Here is a 22,806-nt window from a genome sequence, read left to right on the forward strand (position 1 = left end):
GATCTCGGCTTCCCGAGTAGCTAGGATTACAGATGAGAGCTACCAATATCCATCATTCTGTTCCATTCTTAGTCAACAGCCTGTAGGTATGGAGGTTATGCAATCTGCACCTTTATCAGTAAATCTCTTCCACATCTTTAATTACTTACTTCAAACTGCTTCAAGTTATTACATGTGAGTGCTGTCTTGGAAAATGATTGTAGTCATTTCCAACTCCAGAAAACTTGGGCAAGTACCTACATCTCTGAGAGTGCCAAAATCATTTCTTTCTAAACTTCATTATCAAATTGATAACAATTATATGACACTTTAAATAGCTCTCACTAGTTTTTTTGTGAGATTTAATTTTCCACATTTAGTGGCTTATTGTGATGACTTTTTAAGAAATAAATCCTAATATGTTGTTCTAATCTGAAAATGTTAAAAATTATTTTCTTTGCTTTACTATAAAGAATTATCTGGGGGGGGGAATAAAACATTAAATTTCTCCTGGCTATCGTTTCATTTTTAAATTTAGTTTCTATTTTAAAGTAAGTTCTGTATTTTAGGCTAAATTATATTTCAAACAAGTGATATATTCCAAGGATTTTTTTTTTGTCAACTGTGGGGCTTGAACTCAGGGCCTGGTCACTGTCCTGAGTTTTTTTACTCAAAACTGTTGTTCTATCCCTTTGAGCCACAGTTTCACTTCTAGTTCTTCTTTTCCAATTTCCTCCAAATATTCACTTCTGAGATACCAAGAATTCATGGTAATCTATATTCCAAAAACACCTATAAGAACTGTCATGGTAACTGGGCATAATGGCATATGCCACTACACTCCTCACATTTCAGTTTCCTGAATAGCTAAGATTACAGGTGTAAATCACCTGGACCCACACTTTGCTTTTATGAAATCTTTGGTCATCACCATAATTAATTTCTTCTGAGTCCCCAGCTGGGGATATAAACTTAGAAGTGGAATCGTAAGTGGAGCTATGCTTCATCAAGGAGTTTCCAGAGATAAAATACAATGATAAGAGTTACCCTCAACTTATTTCAGGACAGGAGAAGATCAGAAACAGAGATGAGTTGTAGCTCTAATTTGCCCTACTTCACATATCCTGTTAGAAACTTTAAGTTTGTTTTCCTTAAAATTCTGCCAAATGTGGTAGCTTATGCTTACAATGCTAAGTACTTAAAAGAGTTAGAAGGAAAGGATCTGGGAAAAATAATGTTTAGCAAAATTATCATCTCAACCAATGAAAAGAAAAGCTGGATGCTGTGATATGTGTCAGCTACAAAGGAAACATAGATAGGATTGTGATCTAGGCTAGTCCCAGGCAAAAAGCAAAACCTATGTTAAAAAATATATGTGTGTGTGTGTGTGTGTGTGTGTGTGTGTGTGTAGGATTGGGCATGGCTGAGGGGCAAGCAGCAGCCTAATAAACTCAAGGCCCTGGGAGTTCAAGTCCCAATACTACACACCAAAAGAGAGTCTTTAATACTGCTACTCAAGGGCTAGGAGTGTGGCTTAGTGGTAGAGTGCCTACCTAGCATGTACGAAGCCCTGGGTTCAATTCCTCAGTACCACAAACACAGAAAAGGCTGGAAATGGTGCTGTGGCTCAAGTGGTAGAGTCTAGCCTTGAGAAATCCCAAGGACAGTGCTCAGGCCCTGAGTTCAAGCTCCAGGACTGAAAAAAAAAAAGAAACCGCTACTCAAAATTTCAAAGAATCGGGGAAACTAGAGTTAGATTGTCTAGGATGTGGCCCTAATTAGGTAGAAAAAAGTGTTCAAGATTATAAAGTCATAGCTCTTCTGTTCTTTAATATTCTGTGGTTTTACTCCTTAGTTCTCCTGTGTTTTTTAAAAAAGAGCTGTCAAAAGTGATGGAACGCGAGGGAAAAGAAACTGATATAACTATAACCACTCTGTACCTCACCTTTATAATAACAAAATAAAAATTTTAAATGAAGGATCTTACTAGATTAACTTTATCATAGAGTTTGCAAGTTCCCTCGCTGAAAAAAGAAGAGCTGCCAATTACCTGTCCAATAAGTACTTTGCTTATATTCCGTAAGCGAAGGCTTGCTAGAAACGCCAAACAAACTTCTGCTGCCTTGTTTCACACTTCCAAATGCATGCAGAATAGGAAGCTGCAGATGCTCCTTTGCAATTTTGGCACTATTATCTGCTCCCTCTCCTTAAGAGCCTCACAAAACAGCTCCCTGGTGGGAAATAAGGTTCCCAGCTCCCACACTCCAGAAAAATGCCTGCTAGAAAATCTACAGCCAGTGAAGACAGGCCACCGTGACTGCAGTGGTTTTCTCATGCAACTGCAGGAGGAAGAAGATCTAGCCAGCACCAGCCTGCTTGGATCAAACCCATGTCCACCCAGGATGATGGTGCTGACAGTGTGCCTGAATGTATTTCTTGTGGTTTCCTTCCAATGTTTTCTGTTACTAATACCCACCATCTCACGGCATCTGGGTAACACTCTGAATCACCTGCTTAGTCATATGCATAAGAACATTTTTTTCTCACAGAGACTGAATATAGTATTGCTCTGTAAAAGAGATGGGTGTTTTAATTAATGCCAGCAATGACTTCTGTGTAAGTATTGCAGCTTTTTTAAAGGGAAAACGAATTAGGAGCTGGTGGCTCATGCTGTAATCTTAACTATTCAGGAGCCTGAGAGCTAAAGATTTTGAGGCCCTGAGTTCAAGTCTCAATCCTAACTAGAAATAAAAGCTAAAAGGAATAATTGGTGGAGCATAATTCTATCACAGGAAAATAATACCCGACTCTCTCATGTTCTCAGAGACTAATAGGAAAATGGAAAGAGGCAGCCTGAAATATGACAGCCCTTGCCAGCATTTCTAAAGGATGTGATTGGGAAGGAATGGTTTGAGTCTTCACAGAAACGTGGTTCCCAGAAATGGATGAGTATGGAGTGAAATTGTCACATGTAACAGGGAAAGAAAAAATGTAGCATCATAACAGAATTCAAATCAAACCTCTTCTTAGAAATGAAGAAGCTGGGAAATCTGAAGAAGGGAAAGAATCCCAGCAGCTGCTAGGTGAGCAGTTTGTGTTTTTTTACAGCGGTATCTCCTTCCAGTCTAGCTGCATGTGCATGCAAGGAAACTGGGTGACCAAGCTCAGTGAGGCTCATCCGAAGGTGTATGCCACATACCTATCATCCACCAGATCAAACTAGCATCGTGAAGCCATGAACAAGCCGAAAGCATCAATCCAGCAGCCAAGCCAAACAGAACTGCACCTCTGTAGAAATAAGATAAAATGCACAGAGTAGACTGCAAGACACTCATATTATTACTCTCTCATTGTTTCAAACAGGAAATAGAAAGTATATTTTCTGCCTCTAGGTATAGCCTAGAGAAAACCTGGATACGAAATAGCCTATGTTCTCATGAAACCCCATGGGAGCCAATCACTGTTATACAACACTAAACTCATAAAACTGACTTGACAAATGGCCTCTGCAGTCTCTTGTGGTCAAGGAAAATGTTATATAACAATTGAGTTACCTTATATTCTTACATTATTATAGTGATACTGGTCACAGGACACTTTAAGCAACTCTAACAAAGACCAAAATCTCAGTCAATAGTTTCTATATAGTTTGTCTTTTTCCACCCAGTACTGCTTTGGATTAGTCTCTGACTTCCTGAGACCAGTGTCAGTTTGATCAGTCATTGACGCTGTTACTTTGTTTTGTTTTGGTTTGGTTTTGGTTTTGGTTTGTTTTTGTCGGTCATGAGGCTTGAACTCTGGGCCTGTGCACTGCCCCTGAGTGCTTCAGCTCAAGGCTACCACCATACCCCTTGAGCCACAGCACCACATTCAGTTTTATGGTAGTTAATTGGAAGTAAAAATCTCACAGTCTTTAGTGCCCAGGTAGGGTTTGGATCCAAGATCCTCAGATCTCAGCCTCCTGAATAGCTAGGATTACAGGCATGAGCCACGGTGCCCTACAACACTGGTTTGTTTTTTTTTAACTATTACAATGCTGTCATTTTGCTTTTTTTGGCAGATATTCATAGGAGAATAGAAAAAGTCTTAACAAAGCTGTACGAGGACATCTGGCTACAGCATAGAACTCAATTAAGTATGAATTAGGTATGAACTGAGTTTAAAGAAAACACAGCAAATAATATACTAAGCATCAATCTAAGACTTTTTCTCTTTACCTGTTTCTTCATCCTAAGGAATCTGCAAAGCAAATGCTACTATTATACCCATTTGGCAGCTTCTTATCATGGCTCTGCGCTCTGTCCAGCAAATGCCCAGAACTATAATGGAAGGAAGGAAGCAACCAGCCCTGCCACTGAGCAGGCTCTTGCAGGTGATAAGTTCCCATGGTATCCTTGCTAGAGCTTGAGTACCTCTTGTTCACAACCCTTAGTTGCCCCTTCCCTTCTACTTTTCCACCATCCATAAGCATAAAGCAAACAACATTCTCGCTCCTGGATTCCAGAATCCACACACATGTGTGTGTGGTCCCTGAGGAAATGGGGTGATAAATGCCCCGGGAACACAGCTGTGGCTGGCTTGCAAGGGATAAGTTTCTTCCTCCAGCCTGGACTGCTGATTTCCTGATTGCTTCCAAACTCACACTCACCCAAATGGGTTAGGATCTGGTCCTGGGTGGGGATGACCACTCACTGCCCATCTGGACACAAGGGAGACTTCGCCAAAGATCCACTGGGTAAGGAACAAAAGACTCCCAAAGGCAGCTCCTGCCAGCAGCCGGTGAGGTCTACAGGCCACATTCTTGGTCACTTTACTGTTCTTCCTCTCCTCAGACTTACTGCAATCATCATCTAGGATCAAAAAGAAAATGATTAGAAAAACGGCAGTGTTCCACAGAAATTCGCTCTTGTAAGAGGCCACTTAAGGCTTTTTTTCTACACATATAAATTAAATCAGTCGGCATGAAAAAAAAAATCAGTCAGCACGGTGGCTCACACCTGTAATCCAAGCTACTCAGGAGGCTGGGATCTGAGGATCAAGGTTCAAAGCCAGCCTGGGCACAAAAGGACCTGAGACTCATCTCTGGTTAACCTCTAGAAAATGGAAAGTGGGGCTTGGCTCAAGGCTAGGGTGGTAGCCTTGAGCTGAAGAGCTCAGAGACAGCACCCAGGCCCAGAGTTCAAGCCCCATGATCCACAATAAAAAAAAAAAAGTTAACTTAAATCAAGACACTCCTCCATTTGTTTTGCCTTCCACAATCATTTTACAATCACCTTGGATTCCAAGGAGAACAAGATTCAGGGATAGGCATCTTGTGACAAAAGGCAAACTTCCCTGAAGTCAGGCAATGCCTTGACTTTTCTTCAGTATCTTGAAGAGAACAGCCAAAAGCTATAGAACACTGACTCACCAAGCCGCTACCCAGCCTGTGACATTGCACTATTTCAACTATATATTCCTTTCTCAATTCCTATCCCCAGTTCTCCACTTTTTAATTGAGGACAGTGTCTGTATTCCTGAGTATATACTAAAGTGCCATCTTGCCATGGTTGCTAGGCAACAAATAAATCCTTCACCGTGTGTGTGTGTGTGCGTGTGTGTGTGTGTGTGTGTGTGTGTACCTTACTAAAGTTTGAACTCAGAGCCTGGATGCTGCCTCTTAGCTTTTTCCCTCAAAGCTAATGCTTTACCATTTGGGCCATACCTCCATCCCCAGCTTTTTGGTAATTAATTGGAGATATGATTTTTGCAGACTTTTCTGCCAGGGTTAGCTTCAAACCACCATCCTCAGATCTCAGCTTCTTGAGTAGCTGGATTACAGACATGATCCACCAGCACTGAGCCACCATGTGTCTTTATTTGGTGAATGTGGGCAAATGTTTAGACCTAATCTGGAATGTCCAGAGTTTGGGCCTGGGGCCTCAAAACATGGTTTCGTTCTCCATTCACTAGACTTTCAGCAGGTAGGAAATGGTACCTGATTCAAGGAGTTCACTCTAGAAGAAGAGACAAGGTATACAACTATGATAAACAGCTGAGATCATTTCTCAAAGAATAACTAAGGCACAGTTTAAGTGTAAGGCAGAAAGGGTATTTTAGAGTTTGACAAGTAGAATTACTTGTCAGCTACTGAACATCTGAGAAGGTTAACAGAATGAATAGAGCTGAAATTTGTGCTTTAAAAGAAAATGATATATTCAGGGACTAAATGTCATCCAACTTGGGTGGGACATTTCCAGCAAATCAGGCTACCAAAAGTACAAGACATTTTAGGTTGCCTAGCAAACTAGGGGCTCAAGTCCAAGCCCCAGTAAAGCCAAAACAAAAAAGAGCTGAAGGATTGTGGATCATGCCTATAATCCTAGCTACTTGAAAGGCTGACATCTGAGGATCATGATACCAAACCAGCACAGTCAGGAAAGTCCACGAGACTCTTATCTCCAATTAACGAGCATAAAACCAGAAATAGACCTATGGTTCAAGTGGTATAACAACAGCCTTAAGCAAAAAGGCTTAGGGTCAGAGCCCAGGTCCTGTGTTCAAGCCTTAGTACCAATACACACACAATAGAATAGGGCTCTCACCAAATTCTCTGTACACCCCAAAATAGCAACAGGGCATCAACTGATGAATTTTCTTCCCAGCCCTTTTTATTAGCACACTTAATCCACACCACATCTTTATGAGGTGCATGACCTTACTAACTCTATTTTACAGATTAGAAAACAGGCCCAGTGAGATCCACTTAATTGCCCAGGACCACCCTCACAGCTGGTAGAACACCAAAACACTGGGCCTGGAGAAAAAGCAGCATGTATCCCACCTGACTGTACCCCACTGGCCTACTTCAGGAGACTCCTTCAGGCCAGAGATGACTCCATGTACAAACATGTCACCATGGCAGAGGATGGCAGAGAATGTCTTCTGTTGAGCACAAGGAGCCCAAGAGGACACAGCCTTGTGACTCTGTGAAGTCCTCTGCAGCAAAGAAGGAAGCCTTGGTGAATGCCTCTGGAGCTGGCTATCTGGTTTTACAAAGGGGAAGAAAACTAAGAATGGAGTGTGAGGAGGGAATAGACTGGGAGCTGTGGAGAAGGCCGGGGAGGAAAGGATGGTGTGGACAAAAGGAGATGGAGTGCCTGGAGGCTTTGAACTTAGATGGGTCTAAGTTCAATTTGCTGAGTAAAATGTAGTAAAACTAAGATTAAGTATCTCCACTGACAACAAGTAACCCAACATATAAGGTAAATTTTTTTTAAAAATAAGCACTCATAATGATAATAATAATCACCAGCTCTGTGCTCAGATACCCTAGAGGAATAGGTGAAGAGTTGAGTTTTGGAAATGAAGGCACAGGGCAAAAACAGAATAAGAGAATACCAGCTAGTGAGTGGGTCACATAAATTTTAGACAGAGGTGAAAGAGGAGAAAAGTCAAGTCTGAAAATTCAAATATGGACAAAAGACAGGCTACACCTGAAAGACACACTTACCAGGGAGTGATTTATAAAACATAAAGAAGCCAGGCCCTCGTGGCTCATGCCTGTACTTCTAGCTACTCAAGAAGCTGAGATTTGAGGATCATGGTTCAAAGTCAGCCCCAGCAGAAAAGTTCACGTGAGACTTTCATCTCCAATTAACCACTCAAAAAAACAAACAAACAAAAAAACCAAAACTATAGTGGAGCTGTGGTTCAAAGCAGTAGAGTTAGCCCTGAGCAAAAGAACTCAGGGAGAGCACTGGAGTTCAATCCCCAAGACCAACAATTTTTTTTTAATTTTAAAAGATACAACAGGAGGCTAGAAAAATCACCAATAGTCTACTGGTAATATGACATAATTCCTTTACTGCTACTTTCCCCCTTTTCCAGCTACCTCAGTTTTAAGCCAAAATTGAGACCAGAGGGGAACTATACAAGTACTTATTGTTCCTGTGGAGCCAACACCCCTTAGGTTTCCATTAATATCTATGTGATTTCTCCATGTATATACAAGGGAACAGTGACTCATTGAGTTAAACAAAAAGCCACAAGCAAGTTAATTAAATTCCAGTCACATTTCGCTATTCTTTTTAGAAGCATCTCAAGTTAGATTACAAGGAGGATTTGTATACATTTCAGAGAAAATCAGTTTCTGTAGGAGGAAGCTAGCTTAGAAAGTGATAATAATACACAAAGATTTCCTTTCTTTTCACGCTTCAAATTCCTGGATTAAACCCAGGAAGTTGCCAACACCCAGATTATAGTAACTTTCCATTCTTACAGATGCACTGTGATTGGTGTAGAGATGGAAGATGGAGACTCTCCCGCTGGAGGCCAGGCTGAGAAAGAAGAGGAGGAAGACAGCTGAATGAATGAGGCTTGAAACTAGACTGCCATCAACAGTGGTACACACCACTGGTGGTTTTGCCTGGTGTCATCTGCTTAGACCATAGTTGAGAAGGGAGGAAAGCTGAAATGGAGATACAGTACAGAAAAACTATTTTTATAAATTTTCTTTTCCAAATATATTATATTCACATCAAAAAGGTAAACTTTGTAAGAGAGAAAGTCTCCAAATAAATTGAGCATATACTTACTTGCACCAATGCGGTCAAGTGTAGCTATGACAGTCAATGTCAGTATCACCCTGTTGGACGTCAGATAGCTCCAGATTGGGTTTAATGAAGTATACCATATGCGGAGGACAAGAAGAAGAATGTGTCCTAAAATAAATCCCCAGATTCGGAGGTACCTGCCGGTACAAAAGTACTGTTACTCTTTAATGAGTCCAGATGCATTGTGAATCTCAGTCTGATAGAAAAAAAAGCATCTCAAATTGTCTCGTGGGCATTTTGAAATAATCCACTTGGCTTAGTTCCTCTACACCTCATTACCTAGACAGCTAGGAATCATTCTCTCATTCCTACAGCTTTATTGGAGCTGAGGATTTGAGTGAGTGGTAGACTTTGTATTTAGCAAGAGTAAGGGTTCAATCCCTGGAGACAATATGCACATTATTATACTGTAATCCTATTTACATCTATATCTTTGCATATATAATAGTTGCTATATGTGTGTATGTACATATTTGTATACATAGCAATATTCAAATGAAAAGCCAAGACTTTCAATGTACAAATCCCACACTGAGCTTCACTTTGGAAACTGACCCTACCTGTATATTGCCAAGTACATGAGCTATGAATCATACCTTTGCAAGCCACTTCCTGACCACCAAGTCACACTCTGCACCACCAATGAGGAAGACACACCGAAGGCAAGGACCACCAGTCGAAGTGTGGCATTTGGAGCCTCCAGGGAAGCGATGCTGCCTACAAAGTGAGGAGAACTGAGCACTTGTGAAAAGTAGACGTTGGTCCTTTCTGGTCTGCATTTGCTAGACATTGGTGATACTATCTTTACACACAAGAGAATTGAGTTAATATATAACTGTATGCATTTATCTTTTCAAACTCTTATTGGAGCACAACCATACACTACAAAATTTACCATGTTTATCCATTCACATCTATAATCCTAGTTACGCATAACACTGATATCTGATTATCTTGGTTCAAAATCAACTAAGGGCAGACAAATCTGTGAGATTCTTATCTCCAAGTAAACAGAAGAAAGCTAGAAATGGAGGCAATGGCTCAAGTAATAAAAGACTAACCATGAGTAAAAATATCACATAAGGCACTGAGTTCAAGTCCCAATACTAGCATAGAAAAAAAGAGTTCACTGCACAAAAAAAAAAAAAGTAGCCATATTTAAGTATAGAGCTCAATGATTGAGTGTATTTACAAAGTTTGGCAACTATCACCACTAATTCCAGAACAGCTTTCTCACCTCAAAGAGAAACCTCGCATCTATTAGAAGTCACTCCCACCTCTGGTCTCCTCACAATTGTCAATCTACTTTCTGACTCTGGATCTTTCCTATTTTGAACATTTCACATAAATGGAGTCGTACATTATATGGCCCATTGTGACTGGCTTCTTTCTCTTAGCATAATATTTTCAAGGTTCATCTGTGTTGTAGCATGTATCCATATTTGGTTTTTTATGCCTCCTGACATTACATTATATGAATATATTACATTTGCTTATCCATTCTTCAGTTGGTGAGCATTTAGCTGTTTCTATTTCTTGATATTTGTAAATAAAGCTGCATTGAACATTTGTGTACACGTTGCTATATTATCATATGTTTTCTTTTGGGGTATATATGCATATATATATCTCTCTCAATGAAGATAGGACTGTTGGATCACATAAAAAATTGTTTAACATCTTGAATAACTCCTAAACAGCTGTACCACTGAGTATTTCTTACATTTCCATCAGAAATGCATGAAGTCTCCATTATCTTCACATTCATGCAAACATTTGTTACTGTCTCTTTGTTTTAACCATAATGATCCTAGTGGATCAAAACATATATGGTCAAATGTTATCTAAATTGGTGAGCATGAATGAATTTCACAGCTAGTTACACAGTGATTAGCTTGTGGTAACAGAGGTGAGACTTCAGGAAACATTCAGACCTCAGGACTTTTCAAAACCACCCCCGCCAAAAAGAAAAGAAAGCCCTTCATCCTGTCTTTAAGAAGCATCGTGTGTGTGTGTGTGTGTGTGTGTGTGTGTGTGTGTGTGTGTGTGTGTGTATGCCACTCTTGAGGCTTGAACCACTACTCCACCACCAGCTTTTTTTTTTTTGGTTAGTCTCATAGATCATGCCAGGGCTAGCATTGAACTGAAATCTCAGCCTTTTGAGTAGCTAGGATTGTAGTCCTGAGCCATTAACATCTGGCCTTAATAAACATGTAAAGGGCATTGCAAGGCAGGTCATGGCTAATTGCAGCCTCCAAGTAGCATCTGCTAGCAAAAGATTAGCCCCTCCATCTTCAACTCTGAGTGACTTCCTCTACTTTACTTTCCCACCTGATACAGTTCTGTTTCTACACAGAGTGAGGAGGAGCAACAGAGGACACATCAATCGATCGCCATTCCCACCCCTCCCAAATCTACTCTGTCTTATATTCCCTGTGGCCACCCTTTACCTGACAGAACTGGACTGAAGTAATGAAAACTGCCTGTAGAACTGCTAGTTAGGTGCCTCCGTAGGTAAGGCTTGCCAGGCAGAGGCTATGGTGATTCATAAAAGATTTCTGTAATTTAACAGCAGTGGAATCTGCTACTGTAACCCTCAGTTTTCAGGTCAGAAAGCCTCATTTCTATAGTTCCTAGACCTGAAATTTTCCTCAATTGTTCGGCCTGTCTTTCCATGTATGTGGATGCCAACTTTGTAAAGGGCAGTTTCCAGGAGTCCTTCCCATAATTCCTTTTGACTGGGGGCTATTTTAAAAACCAGAGATGTACACCTTCATAGAAACCATAGCTCTCCTAGCATCTATTTTGTTCTGCCTCTGCCAGGGATTGATGAACACACGCGCGCGCACAGACACACACACACACACACACACACACACACACACACACACACACACACACACTACTGCAATAACCTAGTGATTTCTGAAGCTGCTTCTGAAAAAGTCAATGGCTCCATCCAGACAGAAGATCTATGCAGTGACTCATGAACAAATGCCACAAAGGAATCTCAGAGAAACTGAGTTACAACCAAAGGACAAGATGGTTCATTTTCAGCCAGAGCGACAACCCGTATAACCGTGTATCATTCTTCATTTGGAATCTACTCTCCATAATCTCTTCTTACTTTTTTACTATTGGTTCATCTCCAGAAGTACTCAATATTTATTCATTTCTACAGCCTCAATTCACAACAGGAAGTATACATCTCAATTTTATTATCTTTGGCAGTGTAATCCATTCAAATTCAGAATTCAAAGGAACAAAAATAATATAGTGCTTGGCTGGGAGTTTGGCCTAGTGGTAGAGTGCTTGCCTAGCATGCATGATTACCCAGGCTCGATTCCTCAGTACCACATACATAGAAAAAGCCAGAAATGGTGCTGTGGCTCAAGTGTTAGAGCCTTAGCCTTGGGGAAAGCACAAGGACTGTGCTCAGGCCCTGAGTTCAAGCCCCAGGACTGGCTAATAATAATAATAATAATAATAATATGCCAATTTTCCCACTAGCAGTGCTACCATTTTTTTAAAATCCTTTATAAATATTTAATTGTATCCAGCCAAATGCTAAATTTATCTTCAAATAAACTAAATAGATAAACATTCTACATGTTCTATTTAATACAACTCATTTCATAAATTAGATTTTAAAAGCATTTGATGTTTCATTGCTAATAATATCTTTTTTGGTAGTTACATAGCATTCTGTTTTGGTATTTCAAGTTCCATAACCTTTGGTTATTTAGCCTGTCCCTTAGAAATAATTTTAAAGTCTTCCTATGACAGATACTCCCACAATGGCTGGATCATCTTGCACATTTATCATTTACCTATATCTGTAGGATATAGTCATGGAAGTAAGATTACTGATTAGAAGCTATGTACCGATTTTACAAATACTGCAAAACTACCCTCCATGGAAGTTATTCTAATAAACATGCCCCCCAACATTACATTTGTGCCCATTTTCCCACACTTATCACAGAGTACACTCATGCTTTTTTTCCTGCCAATTGGTTTGTGACACTATACATATATGCATAAATTACAGACTGCATATTTTATTCTGTTTTTAAGAACCATATTTCCTACTTTCCAGCAATTGATCATTTCTTCTTCACACTTTGTCTAGCAAGTTGTTGGTCATTATTTGTAGGAACCAATGTGGAAATAATCCCTGTGAGGCAAAGTGTTGCAAGTAATTTTCCTAGTGTACTATTTGCTTGTGCAGTAATTGTTGGGTAGAGTTTCATAACTGTCATGAAATATTATTTAAATGATCTCTTTTTGTTTGATTCATAATCAGGAGTTGAGTTGTTCTTCAACCTTTTCTCTCCTTATCATAGGAATTTTTAGGCCTTTCCAGTCAATCAAATTGATTCTCAGTCTAGTCTTCTAATTTTACTGAAGATCAATTTTTCTAAAATAGTAGTTGGAAAAAAATCTTAGAGTTTTGAATCAATAATCTAGCCTGTTGAGAACAGTTCATTTCACTTTTTAGTTTTTGATTTAAAAAAACTTAGTGAGCCAGGCTCTGGTAGCTCAGATCTGTAATCCTAGCTACTCAAGAGGCTGAGATCTGAGAATCAAGGTTGGAAGCCAGCCCAGCCTGTGAGATTCTTCTCTCATATTAATCACTCAAACACCAGAAGTGGCTCAAGTAATAAAGCACTAGCCTTGAGCACAAAGAAGCCCAGGGACCAAGCCCAGGTCCTGAGCTCTAAGTCCCACAAACAACAAACAAAAAATTTAAAAAATCTTAGAGAAACACCTTGAAACCTTACCAGCAGTGATGATCCGAAGCAGAGCCAATATCCACTTCTTGTTAACCAATTTCCAGAAAGGAGATATTGTGAGAAGTGCGGGAGAAAGGCAGGCTATGCTAAAAGCTTCCAATCCAGTGAGCGCCAGTGTTTGCAGAGGGAAGTAATAGATCATTGGTGGCAGACCATGGTAGAGAGACCAGGAAATATATCCTGTAAGAAACATTTAGAGGAAAGTGTGCCTCTTGGCATCATTTGACAGACAGCAGCCCTGACACTCTGCTCCCACCTCCACTTCCCTTCTCTCACCATCACTGGGTGCCAGTACCCTTTGTTTGTTCCCTAAATTGTGCTAGGTCCCTTAGTATATTTTCTTCATCCGGACCCTGTGAGTTGAATCTGGCTTCTTGCCAGGACCTTGATTGATAACTCCCTTATCTAACTTGATCCATAAGTATCATGAATACCAAAAATGAACAGAAAGAATGGGTGTTCCCCCAGCGCATCTCAAACACACCCAGTAGCTCTTCAATTGGGCAACATTTTGCTGTTAAACCTAGCCCTAGAGAGACAGAGAGAAGTGGAACGCCCAGACCTGAAGTCAGCAGCATCTCTGCCAATAACCAACTGTAATCTCAAATAATACTGATGATTAACACCAATGGGTACTTAGCCCTGTGTTAGGTTCTGTTGAGTGTTAAGACAGCTTGGTCTAGGAGCTGGGTGCTCTTCGTGTAAAATCTGGCAGGCTTAGCTGCCAAATTGTTTCTGTTTTTTTGTAAAAATGCTTAACCTGCTGGACCACCTGGGAGTGGTTACGACCACCTGCGTGTGGTCTCATCTTTGTGGTTATTGACTGTAGGCATCATAAGGTTACGACCACCTGCGTGTGGTGTTTGCCTTCAGCCCCACTGAAGGCTGGGGGCTGCTCTCTATGGTGGAGAGTAGCCGCTGTGCTGCTATTAAACTGACTCCTAGCTCTATTCACTGAATGCCTGTGGCTCTACTGCTGGAGGGGGTTCCAGGCCCCCCCAAAGTGGCTGGGCTATTCCACTCAACTCTCTCAGAACAAATGCCTAAACACGCTAAGTACACAAGGACACCCCCAAAACAGCTGGAGAATCCTGACACTTCAGAAGTTCAGTCATCCCCTGCGGTGCACAGTGGCAAACAGCGCAGCAATTTCCACTGTCTGCCTACCAAGCAGCTGTCTGCCGCCCTGTGCAGCAATTGTCTAGCAAGCTACTGACCATTCTCCTTTCGTTAGTCAGCAAAAGAGAACTTCTAAGCCCCGTCTCCCAGAGTCACCGGGAGCACTGAGCAAGGGCACCAAGTACCTCACAGTGGAGAAACTTAGCGCTACTCCTGCCTCTCAGCTGAGAGCACACAAGGCGAGCCAGGAAAATGGAATCGGGAGTTCTCCTGAAAGGCGGCACGTCGGAGAAATCAAGTTGGAATCAAGTTGGAAAAAGTGTCCCCTCCGGAAACGCCCCCAGTGTTGATCTAGAGGCCGATTTTAATCCTACAGCTCCTCCAGAATTACCATTACATGCTTCCCCCCCAAGCTGCAAAAGTGAGCACTTGAGATTAGAGTCAGCTGCTGGGGGGCGGCGGGGCCCTGCACCTGCTGTGCGAGTTCAAGGCCAGCCTCTGAGTGCCCCCCACTCCTTGGGTGCTATCCCAGGGCGGGGCGGGGGCTCCCAGCCTGCGGACCCCGGAGCCCCCCACCCAGGTCCCGTCTCCAGTTTCCTTCCCTTCCGTCCTTCCGCAGCACCGGCTCCCCGGGACGAGCAGCCTCTGGGCTCTGCACACCTTTCCCCGTTCCGCGCAGCTGGCAGGACGCCGGGCGCCACCGCGGGTCGTGGGGAGCTGGCACCCGCCACCAAGCCACCCGGGCTTACCCAGGAACGTCTCCAGGAGGATTTCCCGCCACAGGGAGGGCATGGTGCCCCCGGGAACCGCGTCAGGTCCTGCCAGCCCGCAGATCTGCCCATCTGTCGGCTGAGGGACAGATCTGAGACAGGGTGGGGCCCGGCCTGCCGTCCTGTCCCGCGCCACACCCAACCCAGCCCAGCCCGCCGCGGCCCGGCCTGCAGCAACCTGCGCGCACCGCACCGCACCGCGACCCCGCTCCGCTCCTCCCGCAGCTCCCGCAGCTCTGCTGCCCGGACTGCAGGGTCAGGATTCCCGCCTGGAGATCTGCGGGCTCCAACCCAAACCAGGTTGCTTGGCCCACTGCTTTAAGAGCATCCTGGAGGTCGACGCGTTGGCAGTCCCCCAGCCAGGGAGAAAGCAACTCCAAATCAGTGAGGCCTGCTTTAAACCAGGGCCCCAGAGGAGGGAGGCTGCAGGGGGAGGCTGCAGGGGGAGGCTGGAGAGCCTCTCCGTCGCCCTGCTTAGTATCCCTGACCTTGACATTCTTCAGGTCCCTCCCCAGGGCACGCGGGCTCAGTGAAGGATCACCCCACTGTACTCTGGGTTTCTTTACCCCAGCTTTGGAAATTAACATAAATATATCCGTTGCATTCTATAAGAGGAGCCAGACATTCTAGAGGCGGCAGGATTTTGTGTGGTTTTTAAAGATGTTGCAACATCTGCTCAAGAGACAGCAAACTGGTTGCTTTGGAAAAGGGCCTCGGCTCCCCCAATTAAACAATATTTGAGTGTGCATTTCTATAAACGTGGGAGATGTTCTACCTAGTTGGACAAATGAACTAGACCTGTTGTTTCTCTCTCAAATATTATCATATTCTGGATGGCTTGAAGGTTAGGGTTTGTTTTGTTTGTTTGTTTTGGTTGTTATTTTGTTTTAGAACCTGCTCAAAGCAATTTGTTCTCGTTCACTTTAATCACTCTACAGAGCTCACTTCTAGAAAACAGTGATGGAGTGCCTAAAAAAAAAGATAAAATTATTACAAGTCTCTAGCCATTTTGAATAAAGAGCTCAATCATTTCCTAATACTCTGACTCATAGAGTTGTGTAAATGAGTGAACAAGAATTGAATAGTCCAGAAATCCACTTTCTCATCTAGGATCAAATGATATTCACATACTTGCCAAGACAGAATAGTTTTTTGGGTTTTGTCTGATTTGTTTTTGCCAGTCCTGGGGCTTGAACTCAAGGCCTGGACACTGTTCTTGCTCAAGGCTAGTGTTCTGCTACTTGAGCCACAGCACTACTTCTGACTTTTTCTGAGTGCTGAGGAATCGAACCCAGGGCTTCGTGCATGCTAGGCGAGTACTCTACCGCTAGGCTATGCTCCTGCCCCAAAAGAATAGTTTTTTTTAGCAAACTGCTCTGGGTCAACAGTCCATATGTAAAAGAATACAGAATTTTTATATATAGTCTTTTTTTTTTTTTGCCAGTCCTGGGCTTGAGCTCAGGGCCTGAGCACTGTCCTTGGACTTTCTCAAGGCTAGAGCTCTACCACTTGAGCCTCAGCACCACTTCCGGCTTTTCTATATATGTGGTACCAAGGAATCGAACCCAGGTCTTCATGCATGCTAGGCAAGCACTTTAACCACTAGGCCAAACTCCCGGCCTATATAGTCTTATATACAACTCAAACTACCAAAGATCAAAATATGAAACTTTTAGAAGAAAACAGAGCTTCATGATTTTGGATTAGATGATAGGTTTTCTCAGGCAACATCGAAAGCACAAATGACAAAAAGAAATATTAGATATATTGGACTTTATCACAAACTAAAATTTTATCCAGGTACATCAGTGAATGCCTGTAGTACTGGCTACTCAGGAATCTGGGGCAGAATCATTTATCTAGGAGTGTGAGACCAGCCTTAGTAACATAGCCTTACCTCAAATAAATAATAAATAGATTTTTTTTTTGCTTCAAAGGACCCCATGAAGAAAGTTAAAAGAAAGTCAAATGTAACTCAGATGTCAAGCATGTGCTTAGCATACCTGAGCCTGTGAGTTCAATCTCCAGCATACACAGAGAAACCTAAAAAGATAATGCACAGAGCAGGAGAGAACATTTTGAGAACATTTTTACACATCTACCTCAGCACATCTATTTCCACCTTTACTACAGTGGGGTTTTCTCCTCATTCTCACTCAGATTTACTGATAAATGTCTCCCAGTATTCAGAAATCCCTGAGATATACTGGGTACACTAATTATACAATTGCATAATTGCAATTGCAATTATGCAATTTTGCCATTGTAGGATCCTGCATGTATCAAGAGGTCTCTTAGAGAACATTCTAACAGGGCTAGGTGCTGGTGACATGTCTGTAATCCTAAAGGATTACAGAGGCTGAGCTCTAAGGACCCTAGCTCAAAGCCAGCCTGGGCCCAAAAGTCCCTGAGACTCTTATCTCAACTTAGCCACCAGAAAACTGGAAATGGAGCTGTGACTCAAAGTGGTAGAGTGCAAAGCCTTGAGTAAAAGAGTTCAGGAACCATATCCAGGCCCTGAGTTCAAGCCCCATGGCCAACCAAAAAAAACAAACAAACAAACAAAAAAAACCCCAAACAACAATAAAACAAACAAAAAACATTCTAACTATCAGGCTTTACTTTTCCTCGGGTAGCTTTCATTAACGTGTAGGTGTCTCTCCCTGCCCTGTGCACATGAGGAGCACAGTGGTTCAAAGCTATCTCGGGCACTACAAAGCCTGTGAGACTCATTTCCAGTTAATCACCAGAAAACCCAGAAGTGGGGCTTGGCTCAAGGGTAAGGCGATAGCCTTGACCTGAAGAGCTCAGGGACAATGCCTGAGGCCAAGTTCGAGTCCCATGACTCACAAAAATAAATAAATAAATAAAAATAAAAAGCTCCCAGGGTCAGGAGCTTGCCTAGCATGCACAAAGACCCGGGTAAGATATTAACCCTTGTTGGCAAGAATATGGAGACTTTGCAATCTGTTTATTGCTGGTGGGTTGTAAAGTGGAATAGTCACTTTGGAAAAGTCTGGCATTTCCTCTAACACCTAAACATAAAGTTTACAATAGAACCTCGTAGTCCTACTCCTGAGGCTCTGTGCATGAGAAATAAAAACGTACATGAACTTGTATACAAATAGTGGAACTGTTGATAATATCCAAACTTGGAAACAATAAAAAATGCAATAACTAAGTATAGAAGTATAACCACAAATAGAATACCATTCAGAAATAAAAAAGAATAGAAGAGTGTATTAACTGAAACAAATCGTCCTTTCCCCACCCTCAAAAATCGCATATTAAATGGAACCAGGCCCCTTTGGGGCTAGGTGGGTTTGGGAGAGATGGGAGAGAATGATGGAAGTGGCTGCATTGATCAAAATGCATTGTACTCACCAATTGACATGTCAAATTGAAACCCCTTTGTACAACTACTTAAAGGGAAAAAAGTTTAAAGGGAAAATATCACATATATGATTCTCTTCATATAAAACATTCTGAGTAGGCAAACCAATACTCAGAGCAGATTAGGGATGTTTTAGGGCTGTGAAGAGAACAGGTGAAAGGAAAGGGATTATAAAGGACAGCATCTTTTAAGAAAAGATGAAATGTTCCACAATTAACCTGAAATTGATTGCACAACTTAATATACTTAAAACACTAAAAATAAATAACACTATATTATGCTTGTGAAATATCTGATTCATAGAGGATTGAACTATGACTCAAGAAAGCTGTTTGAAAAAATGCAATGGATAGGGCCAGGAGTTTGGCCTAGTGGTAGAGTGCTTGCCTAGCATGCACAAAGACCCGGGTTCGATTCCTCGGTACCACATGCATGAAAAAAGCTGGATGTTGTGCTGAAGCTCAAATGGTAGAGTTCTAGCCCTGAGAAAATCCAAGGACAGTGCTCAGGCCCTGAGCTCAAGCCCAGGACTGGCAAAAAAAAATGCAATGGATATGTTAGTTATAATTTTTTAAAACGTTTGTGACAGGGTGGCAGGCATTAAGTATCAGGCACTCTTCCATAGATAAAGGATTTCAGTAGCTAGAAACATGGACCCCGCATTTTCCTTCCTTGCCGTTCATGTATTCTTCATTTCCACGTGCTTATAAAAAAAAAATCTACTCCTGTGCTCTAAGTACCTGGAGGTACTTTGTACAGTACCTTTCTGAAGCTAAGTCTTAGAAAAGCTTTACTGCTACTAAGGGCACAGTATTTTTTTTCCTCTACTCAAGGCTCCATTTTGGGATCTATTTGTGGGCCCCTTTCCCTCCCCCCCTCCTCTCTCCCTTTTTGCTCTCCTTCCTCTTCTCTCTCCCCTTCTCTCTGTCTCTATCACTTTGGATTCAACTAATTCCAATAATTCTGGAAAATACAATCTATCCCAGAAAAGAGAGGAAATCAAAATCTGGTGAGCAGCTGTCAACCTCTGCTAAGTGCGGGGTGGGGCTTTGAGGTTTAGACAGACACTAAGGTAAGCAGCACAGAGCCCAGGAAACAGCCCAGGGCCCAGGAAGTCAAGAATGCCATTCCATATTTGGCCCAGGCCCATGATAGGCCTTGGGAATGTGTTTCATAAGGGTGCTGGTGCCATGTTCATCCTATAATCGTATGAAAGGCCTTCTCGGGCCTTTTAGAAGGCACTCTGGCATTTCTCCAACTGCAGGAACTTGAGAACTGAATGCAGGAGGGATTTCATCAGAAGACACGCCCAGCTACAAGAGGAGAGAATATTTCCAATGTTTGCAATCATTTTTCTGACTTGCCAGTGTGTCCTTTCTTGGCAGGTGGTGGTTTCTGGTAGTTTCCAATGTAGCTTGTAAGGGTGGTTTGATTATGGTTCCTACAACAGACTCAGTGGCTTCTAATTTCATCCTCAAGTATCATACGTTAAACAGCATGGTCATAGGAGCTTTTAACGAACTCCCTCATTCTGCACAGTTTTCTTGCTACTGAGTTAGGGAATAATTCACAGACAAGAGGTGAGTTATTCTGTAACTAAAAAGATAATGGCAATATCCAGCCTGTGTCCCTGTAATGCTCCCAATACATGGAAGTTGATTGCTGCTGACTTGATGTTCATACTTAAATTCTGCCTGGCTTTAATTTAATGTTAGAGGTCATTGTTTTTTCATTTTTGGTGGGATCTCTTCTTTGACCTAAAGCTGCAAATTACATTACTATTTTACCTGGAAAGAACAAACTTCATTAGGATTCTGTCTCCTCCTCCTCTCCTAGAGACCACATTTCTTCCCATAAGAAAGGAAAAGTCTCCACTAGAAGATGACACTTGGATATAACAAACACTTTCTAGTCTCAATGAAAACTCGAAAGGTTTTTCTTTAAGTAAGTTAAAGTAAAGGGTAATTCCATCATGGACATTCAGGATTCCAGTGATGCTGATTGGTATTTCTTTAAAGCCATGTAGAGGACGATCCATTCTTATTTTACAGTGGCAAAGGTCTACTCCTCCTTGATTCTGTAAGTCATCACGAGGCCCCACATTGTCCCAAAACTCCGGTGAAGAAGTAGTCTTTATTCACAGGTTTCTTAGGAGACAGTGGCTCATGCCTGCAATTCCAGCCACTCAGGAGGCTGAAATATAGAGGATCACAATTTGAAGCCAGACTGGCTAGGAAAAAGTCCTTGAGACTCTGTTGCCAAAATAATCAGCTAGATGACTCAAATGATAGAGTATCAGCAGAGTGGAAAAGTCAAGGCAGCACAAGGCCCTAAGTTTAAACCCTGGTCTCTAGAAGAAGAAAAACATGTTTTCAAAACTGTCTTATTTACATCCTCATATAAACATTAGATTTTCACTTAGACCTACAAGCAAAAGCACCATCTTAATACAGGTTTATTTTAATTAGGATAATGTGCTCCAAAAACCAAGAGGGTGCACTGTATAAGATTGACCTATCATGAGGCAATTTCTTTGATATGTCATTTATCCTAAGATTTCTTTGAAACTGGTCTATGTGTGCAGCCCTCATGGTCCTTGAGTTTTGAGGAACAAGCATAGCATTGTCCCCACAAGCAGGAACTCACAGCCTTGGGGTGGAGTCAAGTTCTCAGGCCTGCATGGCCCAGCTGTGAGGGCTTCTATGGCTCTGTGAGCAAGCCTGAGGGAGTTTGGGGGTGGCAAGGACAGAGGCCATCTGTCCTTGAAGATGGTTTCTTTTCTCACGGTGCAGTATGGGATACATGGCCTCCTGAAATCTCCTTTTCCCACTCGTAAAGTGAAACTAATGACAGAATGTGGGAAGCGATGGCATCAGTGCCCTAACTGGTCTGACAGACCTTAAAAGATTTATATCATGCTATATATATATCAACTCCTGGGAAGGCTAGTCACAACAAATACATGTTTACAAAGAGTTACCAAATACAAGAATCCCATTAGTATGTCAAGTGCTTTGTGCATACTGTGTTTATTAGGCAATTTTTTTTTGTTGATCATGGGGCTTGAACTCTGGACCTGGGCGTTGGCCCTGAGCTCTTCAGCTCAAGGCTATCATCCTACTTCCCATTTTCTTATGGTTAATTGGAGATAAGAGTCTCATGTTCTTTAGTGCCTGAGCTGGCTTTGAACCAAGATCCTCAGATCTCAGTTTCTTGAGTAGCTAGGCGTACAGGTGTGAGCCCCCACACCTGGCTTTATTAAGCAATTGTGATCTGTCCTCAAACTGTGAAACTGATGTGATGGGTAGGAAAAAATATCAGAAAGGTTAGATTTAGCATGTGCACATCTTCTCAGAGCATTAAGATTACTCACTACAAATGCCAGGTGCTTATGGCTCACGCCTATAATCCTAGCTACTCAGGAGATTGAGATCTAAGAATTGTGGCTCAAAGCCAGCCCAGGCAAGCAAATCTGAGAGATCTTATCTCCAGTTAACCAACAAAAATTCACATGTGGCACAAATGGTAGCGTACCAACCTTAAGCAAAAAAAGGTACACAAGAGCTTGAAACTCTGAATTGAAGTCCCAGTAGCAGCACATCAAACACACACACACACACACACACACACGATTACTCAGTATAACCAATTCACAACATTTTTAACATTGCCCCAGGCATAGTATACTACAGGGACAAATGCCAAGAGTGCATCATGCTTTAAGATACAGCTTTTGAATTGATAGTAGGCTTCTTGGTCATTCTCTTTTGCCAGTATTCGAACGTTCATTGGGATGTAAGCATTTTAAGACATATACAAATGGGCCAGGAGTGTGGCCTAGTGGTAGAATGCTTGCCTGCCATGTACAAAGCCCTGGGTTGGATTCCTCAGTACCACATACACAGAAAAAGCCAGAAGTGATACGAGCCTCAAGAAAGCTCAAGAACACTCCCCAGGCCCTAATTTCAAGCCTTAGGACTGGAAAAAAAGATATATACAATATACAGGCTTCTGAGGGTTTATAATGTAAGCAGAAAGAAGCTAGATGAAGGATTAAATAAATAGATGTTGCTACACCTGTCTTGAGAAATGTGAAACTGCTTCTGGTAAAGTGAAGTCATTTTCTATTCCATGTCTGTCATGACACAGCTAGA

General features: G+C 42.0%; 1 protein-coding gene across 2 annotated transcripts in view; it reads right to left on the bottom strand.

The window, feature by feature from the left end:
* The window catches only part of Cwh43 (cell wall biogenesis 43 C-terminal homolog), a 40,161-nt gene extending 24,881 nt beyond the window's left edge, over positions 1-15,280 (bottom strand). For both annotated transcript variants that reach the window (XM_090344070.1, XM_090344069.1), the window contains exons 1-6: positions 15,238-15,280; positions 13,358-13,549; positions 9,170-9,290; positions 8,556-8,710; positions 4,628-4,829; positions 3,179-3,267 (exon numbers count right to left, since the gene is read on the bottom strand). In XM_090344070.1, the coding sequence (XP_090200196.1) occupies positions 3,179-3,267; positions 4,628-4,829; positions 8,556-8,710; positions 9,170-9,290; positions 13,358-13,549; positions 15,238-15,280 (802 nt within the window). The remainder of the gene's footprint in view (positions 1-3,178; positions 3,268-4,627; positions 4,830-8,555; positions 8,711-9,169; positions 9,291-13,357; positions 13,550-15,237) is intronic.
* Between the last annotated feature and the right edge of the window lie 7,526 nt (positions 15,281-22,806).

The sequence above is a fragment of the Megascapheus bottae genome, chromosome 13 (genome assembly GCF_031878675.1).
Source record: "Megascapheus bottae isolate mThoBot1 chromosome 13, mThoBot2.hap1, whole genome shotgun sequence".
Taxonomy (NCBI): Eukaryota; Metazoa; Chordata; class Mammalia; order Rodentia; family Geomyidae; genus Megascapheus; species Megascapheus bottae.